The 16,831-nt window shown below is 43.3% G+C and overlaps 1 protein-coding gene across 3 annotated transcripts in view; it reads right to left on the reverse strand.

Annotated features, from left to right (window-relative positions):
* LOC121871751 (ras-related protein Rab-3) overlaps positions 1-16,831 on the reverse strand; it is a 100,984-nt gene that overhangs the window by 5,441 nt on the left and 78,712 nt on the right. For all 3 annotated transcript variants that reach the window (XM_042374200.1, XM_042374183.1, XM_042374192.1), the window contains exons 3-4: positions 6,349-6,467; positions 423-594 (exon numbers count right to left, since the gene is read on the reverse strand). In XM_042374200.1, coding sequence (XP_042230134.1) covers positions 423-594; positions 6,349-6,467 — 291 coding nt within the window. The remainder of the gene's footprint in view (positions 1-422; positions 595-6,348; positions 6,468-16,831) is intronic.

Consider the following 16,831-nt stretch of genomic DNA (forward strand, 5'->3'; position numbering starts at 1 on the left):
TCCTCCTCCCCTCACACTATCCCCCACTCCCTCCTTCCTCACACCATCCCCACTCCCCACACTCCTCTTCCCTCTCACACTCATCCCTCACCTCCTTCCCTCCACTCATCCTCCCTTCCCTCACACTCATCCCTCACCTCCTTCCCTCACACCATCCCTCACTCCCCTCCTTCCTCACACAATCCCTCACTCCCCCTTTCCCTCTCACAACCTCACTCCCTCCTTCTCTCACACATCACTCCCTCCTTCCCTCACATTATCCCTCACGCCTTCCTTCCCTCACACTATCCCCCACTCCCTCCTTCCCTCACACTATCCCTCACTCCCTCCTTCCCTCACACTATCACTCCCTCCTTCCCTCACACTATCCGCCACTCCCTCCTTCCCTCACACTATCCCTCCATCACTCGTCCTCGACTCACCTTCACGTTGATGTTCTCCTTGGCGGAGGTTTCGTAGAACTCGAGGCCCAGCTGGTCGGCGAGCTGCTTGCCTCGCTCGTACGAGATGACTCGCTCGTCCTCCATGTCGCACTTGTTACCCACGAGGATCACCTGGGCGTTGTCCCACGAGTATGTCTTAATCTGCGTGCACCTGTGGCGGGGTGGAGGAGAGGCGTCAAGGGCGTAGTGGCTGGTGGTGATGGTAGTGAGTGGTGGCGGTGGTAGTAGTAGTGGGTGGTTGTAGTGGTGGTAGTTGTAGTGTAGTAGGTGATCATAGTACGGTAATGATAATGATGATGACAATAGTGACTAGATCAACAATACAGAAATATACAAGTATACTAGAAGGATAAACATACATGGAAGGTATACGGGGAAAGTATACATGAAAGTATACAGGAAGAAAATAAGGGATTATAAGTGTATTATCTAGAGAGAGAGAGAGAGAGAGAGAGAGGTAAGGTAAAACCAACATCAATACAAGGCAACGTGTAAAAGCGCCACTGTCAACAAACTCCAGTTAACTAGGTAATAAATATTCTGTAATCAAGATGGCTGATAAGTACCTTCATCTCCACCAAAGAAAAAGGCAAGTACAGTATATAACCATTTCCGGAGAATACAGCAAGTGGCGAGGAGGAGGAGGAGGAGGCCAGTGCGCGGCGATTAAGTTTTAAGTACGTGGCGAACAAGTGGCGAGCAAGTGGCGAGTATGAGGCCAGAATGTGGAGGTTACATTATAAGTACACGGCGAGCAAGTAGAGACACACACACACACACACACACACACACACACACACTCAGAAAGTTGATTCTTCTGTGTTCAAATCTGTGTGAGGCAGTTAGATTGTTAATGACAGCCTGGAGTAATTAGTGTGTTAACGACCGGGGCTTAATTAGCCTAATGACGTAGTCCCAGCGATGGTTCACCCCGTCAGAATATAAAAGAGAATAACTCCCTCTAAAACTTAGCCAAACTAAGGGAGAGTTTTACCTCACTGGTCCTTTGTTGAGATTAATTTACGGAGATTTTTAATTAATCTTGAAAGAGAAAGAGAGAGAGAGAGAGAGAGAGAGAGAGAGAGAGAGAGAGAGAGAGAGAGAGAGAGAGAGAGAGAGAGAGAGATTCTAAGATAACAATATTGTTGTTTAAATAATGCAATGACCATTTATACAACTTCACTAGTGCTCAGTTGTTGCCACGCAGAAACATCACAAAAACATCACAATATCACGATTAACATCACCAAGACATCATAACATCACGATAACATCACCAAGACATCACATCACAACATCAAGACTAACTGGATTTACAACTGGTGATATGTGTAGCATTGGGTTCTCGACCAAGCAATGTGACTCAGGGTAAAGGAGAGGGTGGTGAGGCAAGGATGGTGAAGCAAGGATGGTGAGGTGAGGGTGGTGAAGCAAGGATGGTGAGATGAGGGTGGTGAGGCAAGGATGGTGAAGCAAGGATGGTGAGATGAGGGTGGTGAGGCGAGGGTGGTGAGGCAAGGATGGTGAAGCAAGGGTGGTGAGGCAAGGATGGTGAAGCAAGGATGGTGAAATGAGGGTGGTGAGGCGAGGGTGGTGAGGTGATGGTGGTGAAGCAAGGGTGGTGTGGCAAAATTGGACAAACAAAAAATAGCGAGACAAGAATGACGAGACAAAAATGAACTCCCAGCCTGCGAGTACTGTATCCAGGGAGCCCAAGAGTGTAATAAAATATAATACAGTATTTAGATCAACTCACTGATGTATAAGAGACAAATAAATCACGTCATAGGCTCAAATAAATGTTGTTTTGTATTCATCAACTGTCATCATACTCATCAACTGTTATTATACTCATCACCCATCATCATACTCATCACATGTCATCATACTCATCACATGTCATCATACTCACCACCTGTCATCATACACTTCCGGACTATTAGTTACGTAAATTTATTCAGTGAACAATAATCTGTTTGTTAGCGATTTAATTAAAGTGATGTGGACTTTACCTGATTAATTTGATCGAGAGAGAGAGAGAGAGAGAGAGAGAGAGAGAGAGAGAGAGAGAGAGAGAGAGAGAGAGAGACACTACACTATAGAGTAATTACATATATTGTATATAGTTGTATATTATGCATGTATGTATTTCAACTATGTGCTAATATGAAGTGTTTTTGGTAAGGTGTATGTATGTATGTATGTATGTATGTATGTATGTATGTATGTATGTATGTATGTGCGTGAAGGGTGTATGTATGTATGTATGTATGTATGTATGTATGTATGTATGTATGTATGTACTCGTATACTCTCTCACCCCATTCAGTCACTGCCATACTTACACGGAATAACACCACACTACACCATTCCACCACCACCACCACACAACAATCACCATCACATACCAAAAAGCTAAAAAAAACTCCTTTATACACAATACAATAAGCTATATTTACCCATGCACAACACCCCTATTCAAGGCGCACCCATGATCCTAATATACATACAGTAACACATCTTCTTTAACCCATTTATAATACACAAGGTTTCAACACACTCTCAGATATACCCCATGAAACAAACTCCCCCATACGAACCCATGAAATAGACGCCCATATATTTCCCCCCATGAAACACACTCCCCCCAAATCTGGTCACGTTTCACGCCATCTAACCACCCATGAACTATCTTAGAGAACAACCCATGAACTATCTTAGAGAACAACCCATGAACTATCTTAGAGAGCAACCCATGAACTATCTTAGAGAGCAACCCATGAACTATTTTAGAGAACAACCCATGAACTATTTTAGAGAACAACCCATGAACTATTTTTGAGAACAACCCATGAACTATTTTAGAGAACAACCCATGAACTATCTTAGAGAACAACCCATGAACCTCACCCCCATAATACCTGCATCACAACCCCATTAATACCAATACAAATAACTACTATGAAAATATATCAATCGCCATTACAAATTCTTCATATATCTCTAACTCTTTCTCTCTTCTAATACACCTCATACACGTCACCCCATACACGTTATCTCAAACACGTCACCCCATACACGTCACCCTATGCACGTCACTTCATACACGTCACCTCATATACGTCACCCCATACACGTTATCTCAAATACGTCACCTCATATACGTCACCCTATGCACGTCACTTCATACACGTCACCTCATATACGTCACCCCATACACGTTATCTCAAATACGTCACCTCATATACGTCACCCTATGCACGTCACTTCATACACGTCACCTCATATACGTCACCCGTAAAAAAACAAAATCACCACCAGTCGTCCTTCCTATTCTAACAACCTTTTTCACTTCTCAATATTGTAAAGTTTGGTACCCAGTCACAGCTGGGTGGACTAAGAGTGTCTCGAAACGAACCAGGGATCTTTAGAAACAGCAGACGAGCGCTAAATCCACTCGGGTTGCCCTATCACCTGCCTGAAAACCCCCATAACCCAATACTCCCTCATTATCAACATAAAAACTTCCTTTAGAGTTAAACTTTCTATCCCCCATTCCTCCCATACACCAAACCCCATACAGCAGTCTATGATTACCCCCCCCCTCCTTCCTCCCTTCCTCATCTAAGTGGACTGCGGGCTCCGGGGAAAGCGGCGCCTCAGTCCTGAATAGCTAATGACCGCCAAGCGCCTACGGGGGTTGGCTAAACTCGACCTCATTTGCTGGGCTCTGAATATCCTCGTTAAGGCAAGAGTCATTATGGAGCACCACCTCAAAGGCTCCACTCCGTTGGGGGCTGTCGTGAAGGAAGGGGGGGGGGCGCTGGATGGGGTGGTGGGGGGGAATGTAAGCGCTTGCCAATCGTGGTTAGACCAGACCAGTCTAGACCACGTTAGACTAGTGTGTCAGATTAGGCCAGATCGAACAAAGTCAAGACGACTATATTGTTAATTTTGGCTAGCTAGACCAGACCAGACCAGACCAGACCAGACCAGACCAGAAGGTCGGCCAGCCAACCCGGGAAAAATACTTGAAGACGAGGAGGAAAAGAAGAAGAATAGGAGGAGGGGAGAGGTAGGGAGGGAGAGTGAGAAAGAAGAAGGAAAAACAAGAGGGAAATGGGAAAGAAAAAGAAAAGGGGTACTGAGAAAGAAAAAGACGAAGGAGTAGAAGTAAGAAAAAAGTCACAATGTGAAAAAGTAATCCTCAAAGAACACTCAAGTGGCAAAGTTTGAGGATGACTCACAAGGGACCACCTAAATATACAACGGTTGACTCACCCCCCTGCCACCTCCCCTTACCTTTCCCTTCCTTCAATATTTCCTCCTTGACTTTGGTCTTTCTTACACCCTCTTCTAACCGTCTCCCACCCTCCTCTCAGTGACTCCTCTTTCCTCCCTCCCTCACTCACCTGTTGCTAATTAAACATGTGTGTCAGGTGGTTCTTGCCTTATGTAACGATGTAACCTATGATGCTACGGACCATACACATATATACGCCTACACAAGCATATATACAACCATACAGATATACATTCCCCCTCCACTCTAACAAACAGTGAATGCTAACTGATTTTATGAGGATATATTTTCCAACGTAATCTCCCCCCCCCCACTCTCTCTCATATGCAAAAAACACACAATTTGCGTCAAGTAATTCGCACATATAATAAAAGAGAGTTACGTTTATTACTGAGCACCAGAGAGCCTTGGCCGAGATCAAAAGAGAACCTCTCGAGCAAGATAATGAACCACGTCACGAAGATGCCAGCAGTTGAGACAAAATGAGCCACCTGTAGCTTGGAACGTATTACTTTTGTCTCAGAACTAACCACACCTACGTTTCAGAAGAGATCAACTGTAGTTCAGGACGACCTTTTATTACTTGGGAACAAATCTTCTGTGTTTTATAATGAAAAAATATATCTAGAACAACTCTGGGCGTCTTAAACAAACCAAAATGTTGGTGAATAAACCATATGTGGTGGCATCAAATTGGACAAAATCTCATGGGAGAAAATCTCACCCAAATATTTCTACTAGACAAAAACTCCACAACCCAACTATTATATTAGGCTAAGTCTCACCGAGTTAAGTTTATATAAGTCTTAATACACTATTAGGTGAAGTCAGATTCTGTCTAACAACCATCGCGGCCAGCTGTTCATGGCTGACCAAGGCGCCGCCATCCGGGAACGTCCACCATTGATCCTGGGGGAGCGTGGATGCGACACGCACCACGTCAGACTCTCTTTACCATAGTTACCCCTCCACACGCCCCGGGTTGGCTGTCCCCGCCACTACGTTTGCCTCTCCCGTTGCTTGTGGCGCCTCTACACCACTTCTGTAAATGTTTGCTTACATTTATTATTCAAAAGACACTAAATAACATAACTGTGAAAAGCACTTTTAAAGCCTGTGTATTTAAGTCCATTTACGTGGAGAGAGAGAGAGAGAGAGAGAGAGAGAGAGAGAGAGAGAGAGAGAGAGAGTGTTGTAATGTTAGATGCTTGATAGTTCCTGGGAAAGAATTTAATTGCTTTTATATATGAGGAAGACACATAGAGGCTCTACAACACCACAGTCTGGAAGATAAATATTATTCACCACTTATTATGGCTCCTTAACACACAGAGGACTTGCCATTATCATTACTCTGCTGAACAATGCTAACTACCTTCTTACCTTACCCGGAAAGAACACCTTCAACACGAGGGTAAACAAACCACCAACACAAATATAAACAAAACACCAAACACTAAGGTAAACAAACACCAACACAATGTAAACAAACTCTAACAATTATAAACAAAACTCTAACACAAGAGTAAACAAAAACACACAAACACAAAAGCTAAACAAAACTCCAACACAAAAGGTAAACAAAACTCTAACACAACTCACCAATCCTGGACGCTGTTGAAGGACTCCTCATTGGTGATATCATACATAAGGATGAAGCCCATGGCGCCCCTGTAGTAGGCTGTGGTGATGGTCCTGTACCGCTCCTGCCCAGCCGTGTCCTGCGGGGGGAGGGGGAAGCTTAATTATGACATCCTGTAGGAAAAGAAGGTGTGTGGTAAGGCGGAAGGAACGGTGTTGAGAGAGAGAGAGAGAGAGAGAGAGAGAGAGAGAGAGAGAGAGAGAGAGAGAGAGAGAGGCTTGAGGATTCCCATATAAGATTAGATTACATTACTAGACGTTCTAATTCTATATTCTGCAGGTTCAACGACTTTCTTTCCTGTCGTTCTTCTGGTAACTGTCTTCTGTTATTGTCGTTCTTCTAGTTCTTGTATTGTCGTTCCTATCGTTTCGTGTTCTCTGCAGATCTCTCCCTGAGTCCGGCACATATTCAAGTGTGGTTTGGTCTGCTGCATGGTAAGAGGGATGTGTTCCTCGCCCTCACAGTCTATCTCCCATCCTAAGTTCGGTATAACGGAGAGGGGGTGAAGGAGGGGAGGGAAGGAAGGGGAGGGAGGGAGGGGAGGGGAGAGGGAGGAGGGAGGGAGGGAGGGGAGGGGAGGGAGGGAGGGGAGGGAGGAGAGAGGGAGGAAGACAGGGGGAGGGGAGGGAAGAAGGGAGGAGGGAGAGAGGAGGGGAGGGAGGGAAGAAAGAAGGAAGGGAGGAGGGGAGGGAGGGAGGAGGGGAGGAGGGAGAGGGAGGAGGGAAGAAGGAGGAGGGGAGGGGGAGGGAAGGAGGGGAAGAAGGGGGGAAGGAGGGAGGGAGGGAGGGAGAGGGAGGAAGAGGAGGGGAAGAAGGGAGAGAGGGAGGGGAGAAGGGAGGGAGGGAGAGAGGGAGGGAGGGAAGAAAGAAGGAAGGGAGGGAGGGAGGGAGGGAGGGAGGTGCCATGAACAGGAACAGCTCAATACACAATATGTTTCAAGCAGGTGTGTGTGTGTGTGTGTGTATGAGCACTATTAGAAGAACGGTGACTCTACCTTCCTCTCTTTACAATTATTCCCGCCCTCTCTTTACTGCTCTCTCTCTCTCTCTCTCTCTACTAATACTATCTCCCGTTCTCTCTCTCCTTATCGCCGGCGCTGCTATCCCCCGTAATCCCAATTTAATGAAGCAATTACGGCTCCTCAAAAGTGGCAAATCACGGCACCAACAGATCATGATTCTCTCACTGATACCTGCACCACCACCACTACCACTACAACTGACTTCATAGAAAACGAACGTCTACTAACCTCATAGAAAACGGAGAATATCTGTTTTTAAGGGTAAACTAAGCTGTATTTATCTTTATTAACCCATTTAGTTTTACTGTAGTTTGATGTAATATCCCTGGTCTTCTTGTTTATGTGTCTATCCCAGTAATAATTTAATGATTTGAGTTTGCAGATGTATACAATGTTTTTGAATCTGTGTGTGGTATAACTATTGTGTGGTATAACTATTGTGTGGTATAACTATTGTGTGGTATAACTATTGTGTGGTATAACTATTGTGTGGTATAACTATTGTGTGGTATAACTATTGTGTGGTATAACTATTGTGTGATATAACTATTGTGTGGTATAACTATTGTGTGGTATAACTATTGTGTGGTATAACTATTGTGTGGTATAACTATTGTGTGGTATAACTATTGTGTGGTATAACTATTGTGTGGTATAACTACTGCGTGGTATAACAATAATAACAAACCACCATTGTTTCAGAGCTCCAGTACCCGGCCAGTTATAAAAGCAGTCTTATATAAACTCTATTTACACAATTAAGTAAACAACGGAAATAGACCATAACGAAACAAAAATAGTTGATAACCTTTGACATTTGTAGATTAAATATTCAACTCAACCAGATTAATTACACGTGGAAAAAAATAAATATCATATGTCTGTGTGTATGTGTGTGTGTGTAAACCAGCGCACCATTTACTCTGTTTTATTATACATGAGAATGTAAACAATGAAACACCAACAGATTTAGGGGAAGGGGCGTGTAGATGACGTGTAGAGGGAGGGTTGACGTGTGTAGGGGGAGGGTTGACGTGTGTAAGGGGGAGGGTGACGTGTGTAGAGGGAGGAGTGACGTGTGTAGGGGGAAGGGTAACGTGTGTGGGGAGAGTGACGTGTGTGGGGAAGGTGACGTGTGGGGGAGGAGTGACGTGTGTGGGGGAGAGTGACGTGTGTGGGGAGGGTTGACGTGTGTGGGGGAAGGGTGACGTGTAGGGGAGGGTTGACGTGTGTAGGGGAGGGTAACGTGTGTGGGGGAGGGTGACGTGTGTAGGGGAGGAGTGACGTGTAGGGGGAAGGGTGACGTGTAGAGGGAGGGGTGAGGTGTAAGGGGAGGAGGACGTGTGTAGGGGAGGAGTGACGTGTGTAGGGGGAAGGGTGACATGTAAGGGGAAGGGTGACGTGGGGGGAGGGTGAAGTAGGAAAGACGGTATCATGTAAAGGAAGAGTTGAATATATTTTCACTTAGTTTTTATCATTGGTAATAAATACGACCAACTTTACAAACATTTCTCATCAACATCTAGAGTTTCGTAAAGTCACCAACATATTGAAGAAGTTATTGTACGAGTTTATTATTATTACTATTACTATTAATGACACCAGTTAGAACACGAGACACATAGAATGTTCTAGTTAATCCTAAAACAACAATAACAACACACACACACACACACACACACACACACACACACACACACACACACACACAAGGTTTCTGTCCTAGAGGCGTAATAGAAGGATGAAAGACGGAATATTGTGCCGCCAAATATTGAAGGTCAGAGGTCAGGGAGCACGGCAGTTTGAGCCTAGTGAGGGGAGGATGGCAGTTCATATTAATGTTTTGTTATTGCGGTTATTTATGGGTGAATTATTAATTAATATTTTACCTTTTAATTCAGATAACAAAAAAATGTTTATTTATTTTATTGGTATTGAAAAATTGGCTTTTATTGATAATAGTTTATATGATTGAAAGGTAAAGTGTAAGTATTTTAATGTTATATTTTATTCTTTATTAATTACTAAAATGTGTTTTTTGTTTTTTTCATTAATGAGGAAAATTTAGTGACTGTTACGTCATATTAATTGATTTTATTTCCATTAGGTTCAGGTTCTCATGTTAGTCACAATGTTAAGCCTTTATTCATTTGTATATATTTATGCCAAGTATGTCTTTTAACTAGGAGGCATATGTGGTTGCTATTACCCTAACGAGGAGGCTATTAATGGGGTAAGTATGAGTGCTATTAAGTTTTATGGGACTATAGTTCATATTAATAGCACGAGTATAATGTCTATTAAGTTAATGGGGGGGCTATTGGGTTTATTAAGAGGTGTAATGGGTGTAGGGCTGTTATTAGCAATCAAGATAATACTGTATAATGTATGGGAGGTGTATGATTACCTGTGTTGTATTAATTTAGTATAAGTGGTTGTATTATTTATATTCAAACTAAAGTACTGTGTGTGTGTGTGTGTGTGTGTGTGTGTGTGTGTGTGTGTGTGTGTGTGTGTGTGTGTGTGTGTGTGTGGACCTGTAAGATCTTCGGTCATCTGTAGCAATTTTTAGGAATACCTTTAAAATGTTACGATAATGTAAACAAAAATAAAAATAATAATAATAATAGACAATAATAAACACTCATATATTACACAATAACAAAAGAGCATCAAACAGAGGTAATAGGTAGGATTTATAACACACCCTCTGAGCATCAACTGCGGGACCTTGAACACTGGCTGCTCCACCTGGGACGCGAACCTCATTCCTTATACACCTCACATCTGCCCAGGATTACGGTACAAGAAGCTTCTCTGTCAATCCGGGTAAATTGAGTGAAGGAACCAAGTACGTTTCATTTTCACTTTGTATAATAATAATTGCATGTTTTATTGTATATTGCCTTTTCTAGTCGTTATATTATGCTGAACACACACACACACACACACACACACACACACACACACACACACACACACACACACACACACACACAAGATTATTCTCTCCTTCTCCCTATCAAGCTCAACACCTGCCCTTTCGACTCTCTGACCATCACCGGCCTCATCTCAATTTGGTAGCTTCTACATCCCGACCGCCTCTACCTGAATCCCTGTCAGATGCTGTTCGCAAACCGCATCAGCCCATACGTGCACACGTCCTTAAGAACAGCCAGTCCCAACCATTGTAAAATTATAATAACATGTATAATCAGTGTATTCCTCCCAGTAAACTGCTCCTACCTGTCACTATGTTGAAATGAACTGTAGTTTGAGCTGATCCCCATCTAAGTTACTATATGTCTTATTTGTGTCACTTATGTCACTTGTATATTATTTGTAATTCGTAACCCATTCCCCAAATATGTAACTGTATATTTTCAGCCTTCTGGCTGCCAAGCTCTTTCAATAAACCGTTAATTATTATTATTATTATTATTATTATTACACACACACACACACATTTGATTGAATACCAGAGAGAAATCTATCTGACTTGAGAGGTATAAAGAACACCTTACCATTAATCTAACTCTCTATATGGTAATTCAATCAAATGATATCGTAACATCGTGAAAGTCAACAGCTTTAAGAGGAGTATTGTAGTTTCATCTCCACGCTACAGGAAAGGATTGTTATCATGTATCAAGATGTCGCCTACTACAGCGTCTACTACAGTTGAGTTTTCTTTGAGTGGTTATCAATATCTGTGGCATCAATTCAGTCATGAGTTATAAACGTGATCAAAATAGAGAGTTGATTACAGTTAGAGACATCTGGTGACAAGATTTGGTTATTATCTTTGTTGACACTGTTTTAGTCTCGCTTTTTCAGTCTGTCTGTCTGTCTGTCTGTCTGTCTGTCTGTCTGTCTGTCTGTCTGTCTGTCTGTGTCTCCCTCTCAACATGAAAACAAATCCTAGTCACATATGGTACCTGCTCTTACTGCCTCCTCTATACTATTAAAAAACGCCCTCTCAATCTGCTCCAGCCACTCTCCCCTCTCCCTCTCCCCTCTCCCTCTCCCCCCAAAGTAGAGGATAAACGCCAACGCATAGTGGGGGGGGGGGGTGGGGCAGGGATTAGAGAGAAGTGGAGGAGAGCAGGAGGGGAAGGAGTAGGAGCAGGCATACCTACAGGAATATGATCCTCAAAAGAGTAAGTGGCTCCTTCTCTCCAGGTCGATGACAAGTTTCGTGTAGAGAGAGAGAAGAGAGAAAGAGAGAGTGTCAATGTGTGTGTGTGTGTGTGTGTGTGTGTGTGTGTGTGTGTGTGTGTGTGTATTTATCAATAGCTCTAACAATGGTCATTTGACACTATATTTATCCAACACCTCTCCTCCACACACACACACACTCACACACCCAAAAAACATTAGGTACCCAACTTTGCTCCGCCATAATGAACCTTTAATACCAACGAGGAACTTTTAAAGCAGTTTCTTTGCCATCAACACAAACTGTAATTACCGTAATGAAGTGAAACAAGCGGTAAAGGTAAACAGAAGATAATGTGTATAAGTGTGTGGGGAGAATAATAATAAAGGGAGAGAAAGTGAGAAAGAAATAGGAAGAGGATGAAAGGAGGAGGAGGAGGAGGAGGATAAGAAGATAGGAATAGGAGGAGGAGGATAAGACGAAGAAACGAAGAGGAAGAAGGTGTGAAGAACAAAGGGTGAATATGGAAAGGGAAAAGTTATACGTGGAAAAGGAATGAAGGAAGGAGGGAGAGAGGAAAGCGGAAAATAAAGAGAAAATGAACAAATAGAGAGAAGGGAGAGGGAGAAGAGAGGATGGAAAGAAAAAGAATGATAAACCTCCCAAAAAATGTACATGAATACAAGCCATGAAAGGGAGAGATAAACGAAAGGAGAAGGGAAAGGGATGATGAGAGAGGGAGAGGGAAACTGGTCATGATGGAGAGCAATTAAATGTAAAGTTGAAATTTTTTTGTTCAGCTCAAAGTTGGACGACGACCAAGAGAAGAATCTTTACTTTTTATGGCAGAAAGGAGGTAAAAGTGAGGGGGAGAGATAAGGAAGGAAAGGGGAAAGAAGAGGAGGAAAGAATAGTGGTGGAGGAAGGAAGGAGTGGAGTAAGGGAAAGAAAGGATGGAAGGATGAAATAGGGAAGAAAATGTAAAGGATGAAAGTAAGTGTGGGAGAAGGAGGGAAGGAATGGTATTATTATCTATAAAAAACAATAAAAGGGACAGAAGGAAGAAGAAGGAAGAGGGACAGATAAAGGCCGAAGAGGACATGTGAGAGAGGTGAGAGAGGTGAGAGAGGTGAGACAGGTAAGAGAGGTGACAACGGTGAGACAGGTGAGGGGAAGACCCGGTAATTACATCATAAATATCCTAAGAGAAGAAAATTAAAACAACAACAGAGCAAACAAAGAGTAAAACAACCAATAATTACTTATCTTAGTAAGGGGATACGGTAAACAAACAGGGGACGGATATATTGGTCACCGTTCAAGGACAATGTGAAGACGTGTGACCATTTCCAGGAACAGACCTTTCCATCCCCCTAACAACCAACAGACCGACGCACACACACACACACACACACACACACACACACACACACACACACCTACACACACACACACACACACACACACACACACACACACACACACACCAACCCACACGACTGGAGCTGTGTAGGCGAGGATGGAAAAGAGGAAGGGGAAGGAGGGGGGCATTAGCTATCGACTCTGCAGCATTATCGCACAAATACCTGACTAATTGGGGCCGAAGAACAACATCACGGCAGAGGATTTTCAGTTACTGTTATAGTATAGCTAGCAGGGTAGGTGAACAGGTAGGTAGCCAGACAGGTGGTCAGGTAGGTAGCCAGACAGGTGATCAGGTAGGTGGTGATCTGATTGTTAGTACACAGCAGCTAGAGTGTTACCTCACTACCTTGTCAACATGTTAGGGCATCAAGGTAAGTACATCCGATACTGTAGTCATCAGGCTGTGTGTACAATGGCAGTATACACGCCTCAGTATAACACAACGCGCAAATATCATTATATTGTTTTTCTCGTCATCAGGGAATATGACGCAGGAGGAAGTGTGTCTCTCCTAATACAGAAATACATTGTAGATCCCAATGGTTGACCAATATTTCTTATACATCAACTTCTACACATGATAACATACACCACTGTTGTAATACTGTCAAATCTCCCGCTCATGTTGTAGATAATTAATGAAGTTTGTTTTCAGAATTACATCTCCATCAACACAGTTCCTCACCACCCAGCAACATCACCATCAGCTGCTGGAACACGACAGCTGGTGAGTTTCCCGCGCACTCTCTCCGTGTTTACATATAGCGTTCTCACGTTTAGGAATCGAACGCGCAATATTTTGGGGGCTGGGAAATTCAAGCTGCGTCACCTCGTGGGTAAACAGAGAAGAAATTCAAGTCTCTCTTAAGCCGATTCCGCTTACTTGGGGCTCACTCGTGTGTGTGTGTGTGTTGAGGGGGGAAGGGAGGAGGGGGCAGAGGCGGAGTTTACGTAAAGTAATGTTAGACAAGAGACAGACAGAGCGGAAAACATAGAACGAAAAATTGGAAAAAAAATATGATGTTGAAGGCTCGAGTAGCATGTAGGGTAGTGATGATATCTCAAATAACTATAAGATTTGTTGTCTATCTGACAGCAGGAGTAAAACACATGTTGAATTCTTCCCTCGTGCTTCACCAGGCAGAAAAGACGATTACTTCACCCATTTGAATACCAAACACAGAGATATTATTGTTCACCTCCCCGAAACGATTCCTCAACTCATAGTAATAGAAACGAAAAAGTCTCAATACTCTTAATTTTACAACTTAACGTATGCCTTTTCTCATTGGTTCTCCTGAAAGCCACAACCAATCAGAGGCTTCGTTAGAAAGAGATTAAACTCAAAAGTTCTTCTTTTTACTGTCATGTCCTCCGTCATCCTCATTGGTCCAAGACAACTGAGAATCTTACTTCTAGTCCACGTTACACAAAAATGTAAGTCGATTTATTTGACAAAAGTTACATAAAACCAATTGATGATTTTAAGACAAGTTAACCGCTATGTACTGATAAAATTTACAAACAACATTGATATAAATGATATATTACTGATGAAGTGACAAGTATTATTGGATAAAATGACAAGTTATGCTGGAGAAGAAGACATATGATCAATACACTTGATGTAGCAGAAGAAACTGAAGGATTAAGGACTCCAAAAGGATTCCTGTGATCTCGTGTGGATTAGGAATACCTGCTTATTTTACCTGTTAATTAAAGACCCTAATACTAACCTAACCTAACCTAACCAACCTAACCTAACTGTGATCCGTAATCTTAAAAAAATCCGACTCGTGCGACTAAAGTGATTTTCTCCTGCACCCTCGCTATCCAGGGTACACCACCTCAGCTACCCTTCAGAGCACTTGGTGAGGTGTGTGTGTGTGTGTGTGTTGGCGTGTTTGAGGGTCATGCGAGAGCTTTAAGGTCGCTGCATTACCATGATCTGGAGAAATATTGACATATGGCTGACACAGTGGACATGGGTGGCGTGTCAGGCGAGTGAGTGTAGTGACCTGAACACACCACTGTACTAAGGGTTCTGTTTATCTACCGCTTTCTCTCTTTCCGTCTATCTACCGCTCTCTCTCTCTCTCTCTTTCTTTCTCTCTCTCTCTCTCTCTCTTCCACTGATTAAAAATAGACGCAGAACTGGTATCGATCGCTATGACGTTGTGGTTATTTAAATCCCCAAGGGTTGGTACAGTGTTGAAATGACAGCAAAGCCACTACAGCAATGCGTCTACCACTACAGCAGCAACACCACTACAGCAAGATGACAGCACCGTAACTACAACTTTACTGCAGCTCTTGACACAATTGTTTAACAGCACTGATGAGGAAAAAAAATTTAAGACTATTATCACACACACACACACACACACACACACACACACACACACACACACACACACACACACACACACACACACACACACACACACACACACACACACACACACACACACACCAAAATAACAAGATTACAAGCCTGGGTCTATCACAATTACCCCCATTACAGCAATATTACAGCCCTATATCTACAGTAGGTATGTTGAAAGTGCATTGTCAGATACAGCAAGTTTACAGAATGATAACAACAAAAATATGAAGAATACAAGAACATTATTATGAACCTGATTACAGAAAGACTATATCCCCGAGATTACAGCTGCTAGATTATAACACTATGACAACAACAGCAGTAAGATTACAAGACTATGATAACTTCAGCGAGATAACAGTAATAGAACGATAACAGCGACAAAATTACAACAAAGAAAAAAATACAGAATTATACAGGACCGTCACTAACAGCACGAATACAGCACCACAACTACAGCACGAGTGGACTACAGCAGCAACAGCCTACTAATAGGAACAGAGGTGGGCGTGGCAGTACAGCAGTTGTTGTCATCAGCTGGTTGGTATTGACAGCTGACTCGCCAAAACAACAAAGATGGCCGCCTACTTGAGACTCAACTTTAGCTATGGGGGAGAAATATTTTTTTGTTTTAAGGGAGGTGAGGGTGTTAAGGGAGATGAGGGTGTTCTTAAGGGAGGTGAGGGTGTTAAGGGGAGATGGGGTGTTCTTAAGGAGAGGTGTTCTTAAGGGAGAGAGGGTGTTTAAGGGAGATGAGGGTGTTCTTAAGGAGGAGAGGGTGTTGTTCTTAGGGAGGAGAGGGTGTTTAAGGGAGATGAGGTGTTCTTAAGGGAGAGGTGTTCTTAAGGGAGGAGAGGGTGTTTAAAGAGATAGGGTGTTCTTAAGGGAGAAGGTGTTCTTAAAGGTGGGGTATGGAGATGAGGGTGTTCTTAAGGGGAGGTGAGGTGTTCTTAAGGGGAGAGGGTGTTCTTATGGGAGGTGAGGGGTGTTCTTAAGGGAGGTGAGGGGTGTTCTTAAGGAGATGGGGTGTTCTTAAGGGAGGAGGGTGTTAAGGGAGATGAGGTGTTCTTAAGGGAGGTAGGGTGTTCTTAAGGGAGGTGAGGTGTTCAGGGAGGTGGGGTGGGGAGGTGGTGTTCTTAGGGAGGGTGTTCTTATGGGAGGTGGAGGTGTTCTTAAGGGAGGTGGTGTTCTTAAGGGAGATGAGGGTGTTCTTAAGGGAGGAGAGGGTGTTAGGAGATGAGGGTGTTCTTAAGGGAGGTGAGGGTGTTCTTAAGGAGAGGGTGTGTTCTTATGGGAGGTGAGGGTGTTCTTAAGGAGGTGAGGGTGTTCTTAAGGGAGATGAGGTGTTCTTAAGGGAGAGAGGGTGTTAAGGGAGATGAGGTGTGTTCTTAAGGGAGGTGAGGGTGTTCTTAAGGAGGTGAGGGTGTTCTTATGGGAGGAGAGGTGTTCTTA

Source organism: Homarus americanus, unplaced genomic scaffold (genome assembly GCF_018991925.1).
Source record: "Homarus americanus isolate GMGI-L3 unplaced genomic scaffold, GMGI_Hamer_2.0 scaffold3806, whole genome shotgun sequence".
NCBI classification, from domain to species: domain Eukaryota; kingdom Metazoa; phylum Arthropoda; class Malacostraca; order Decapoda; family Nephropidae; genus Homarus; species Homarus americanus.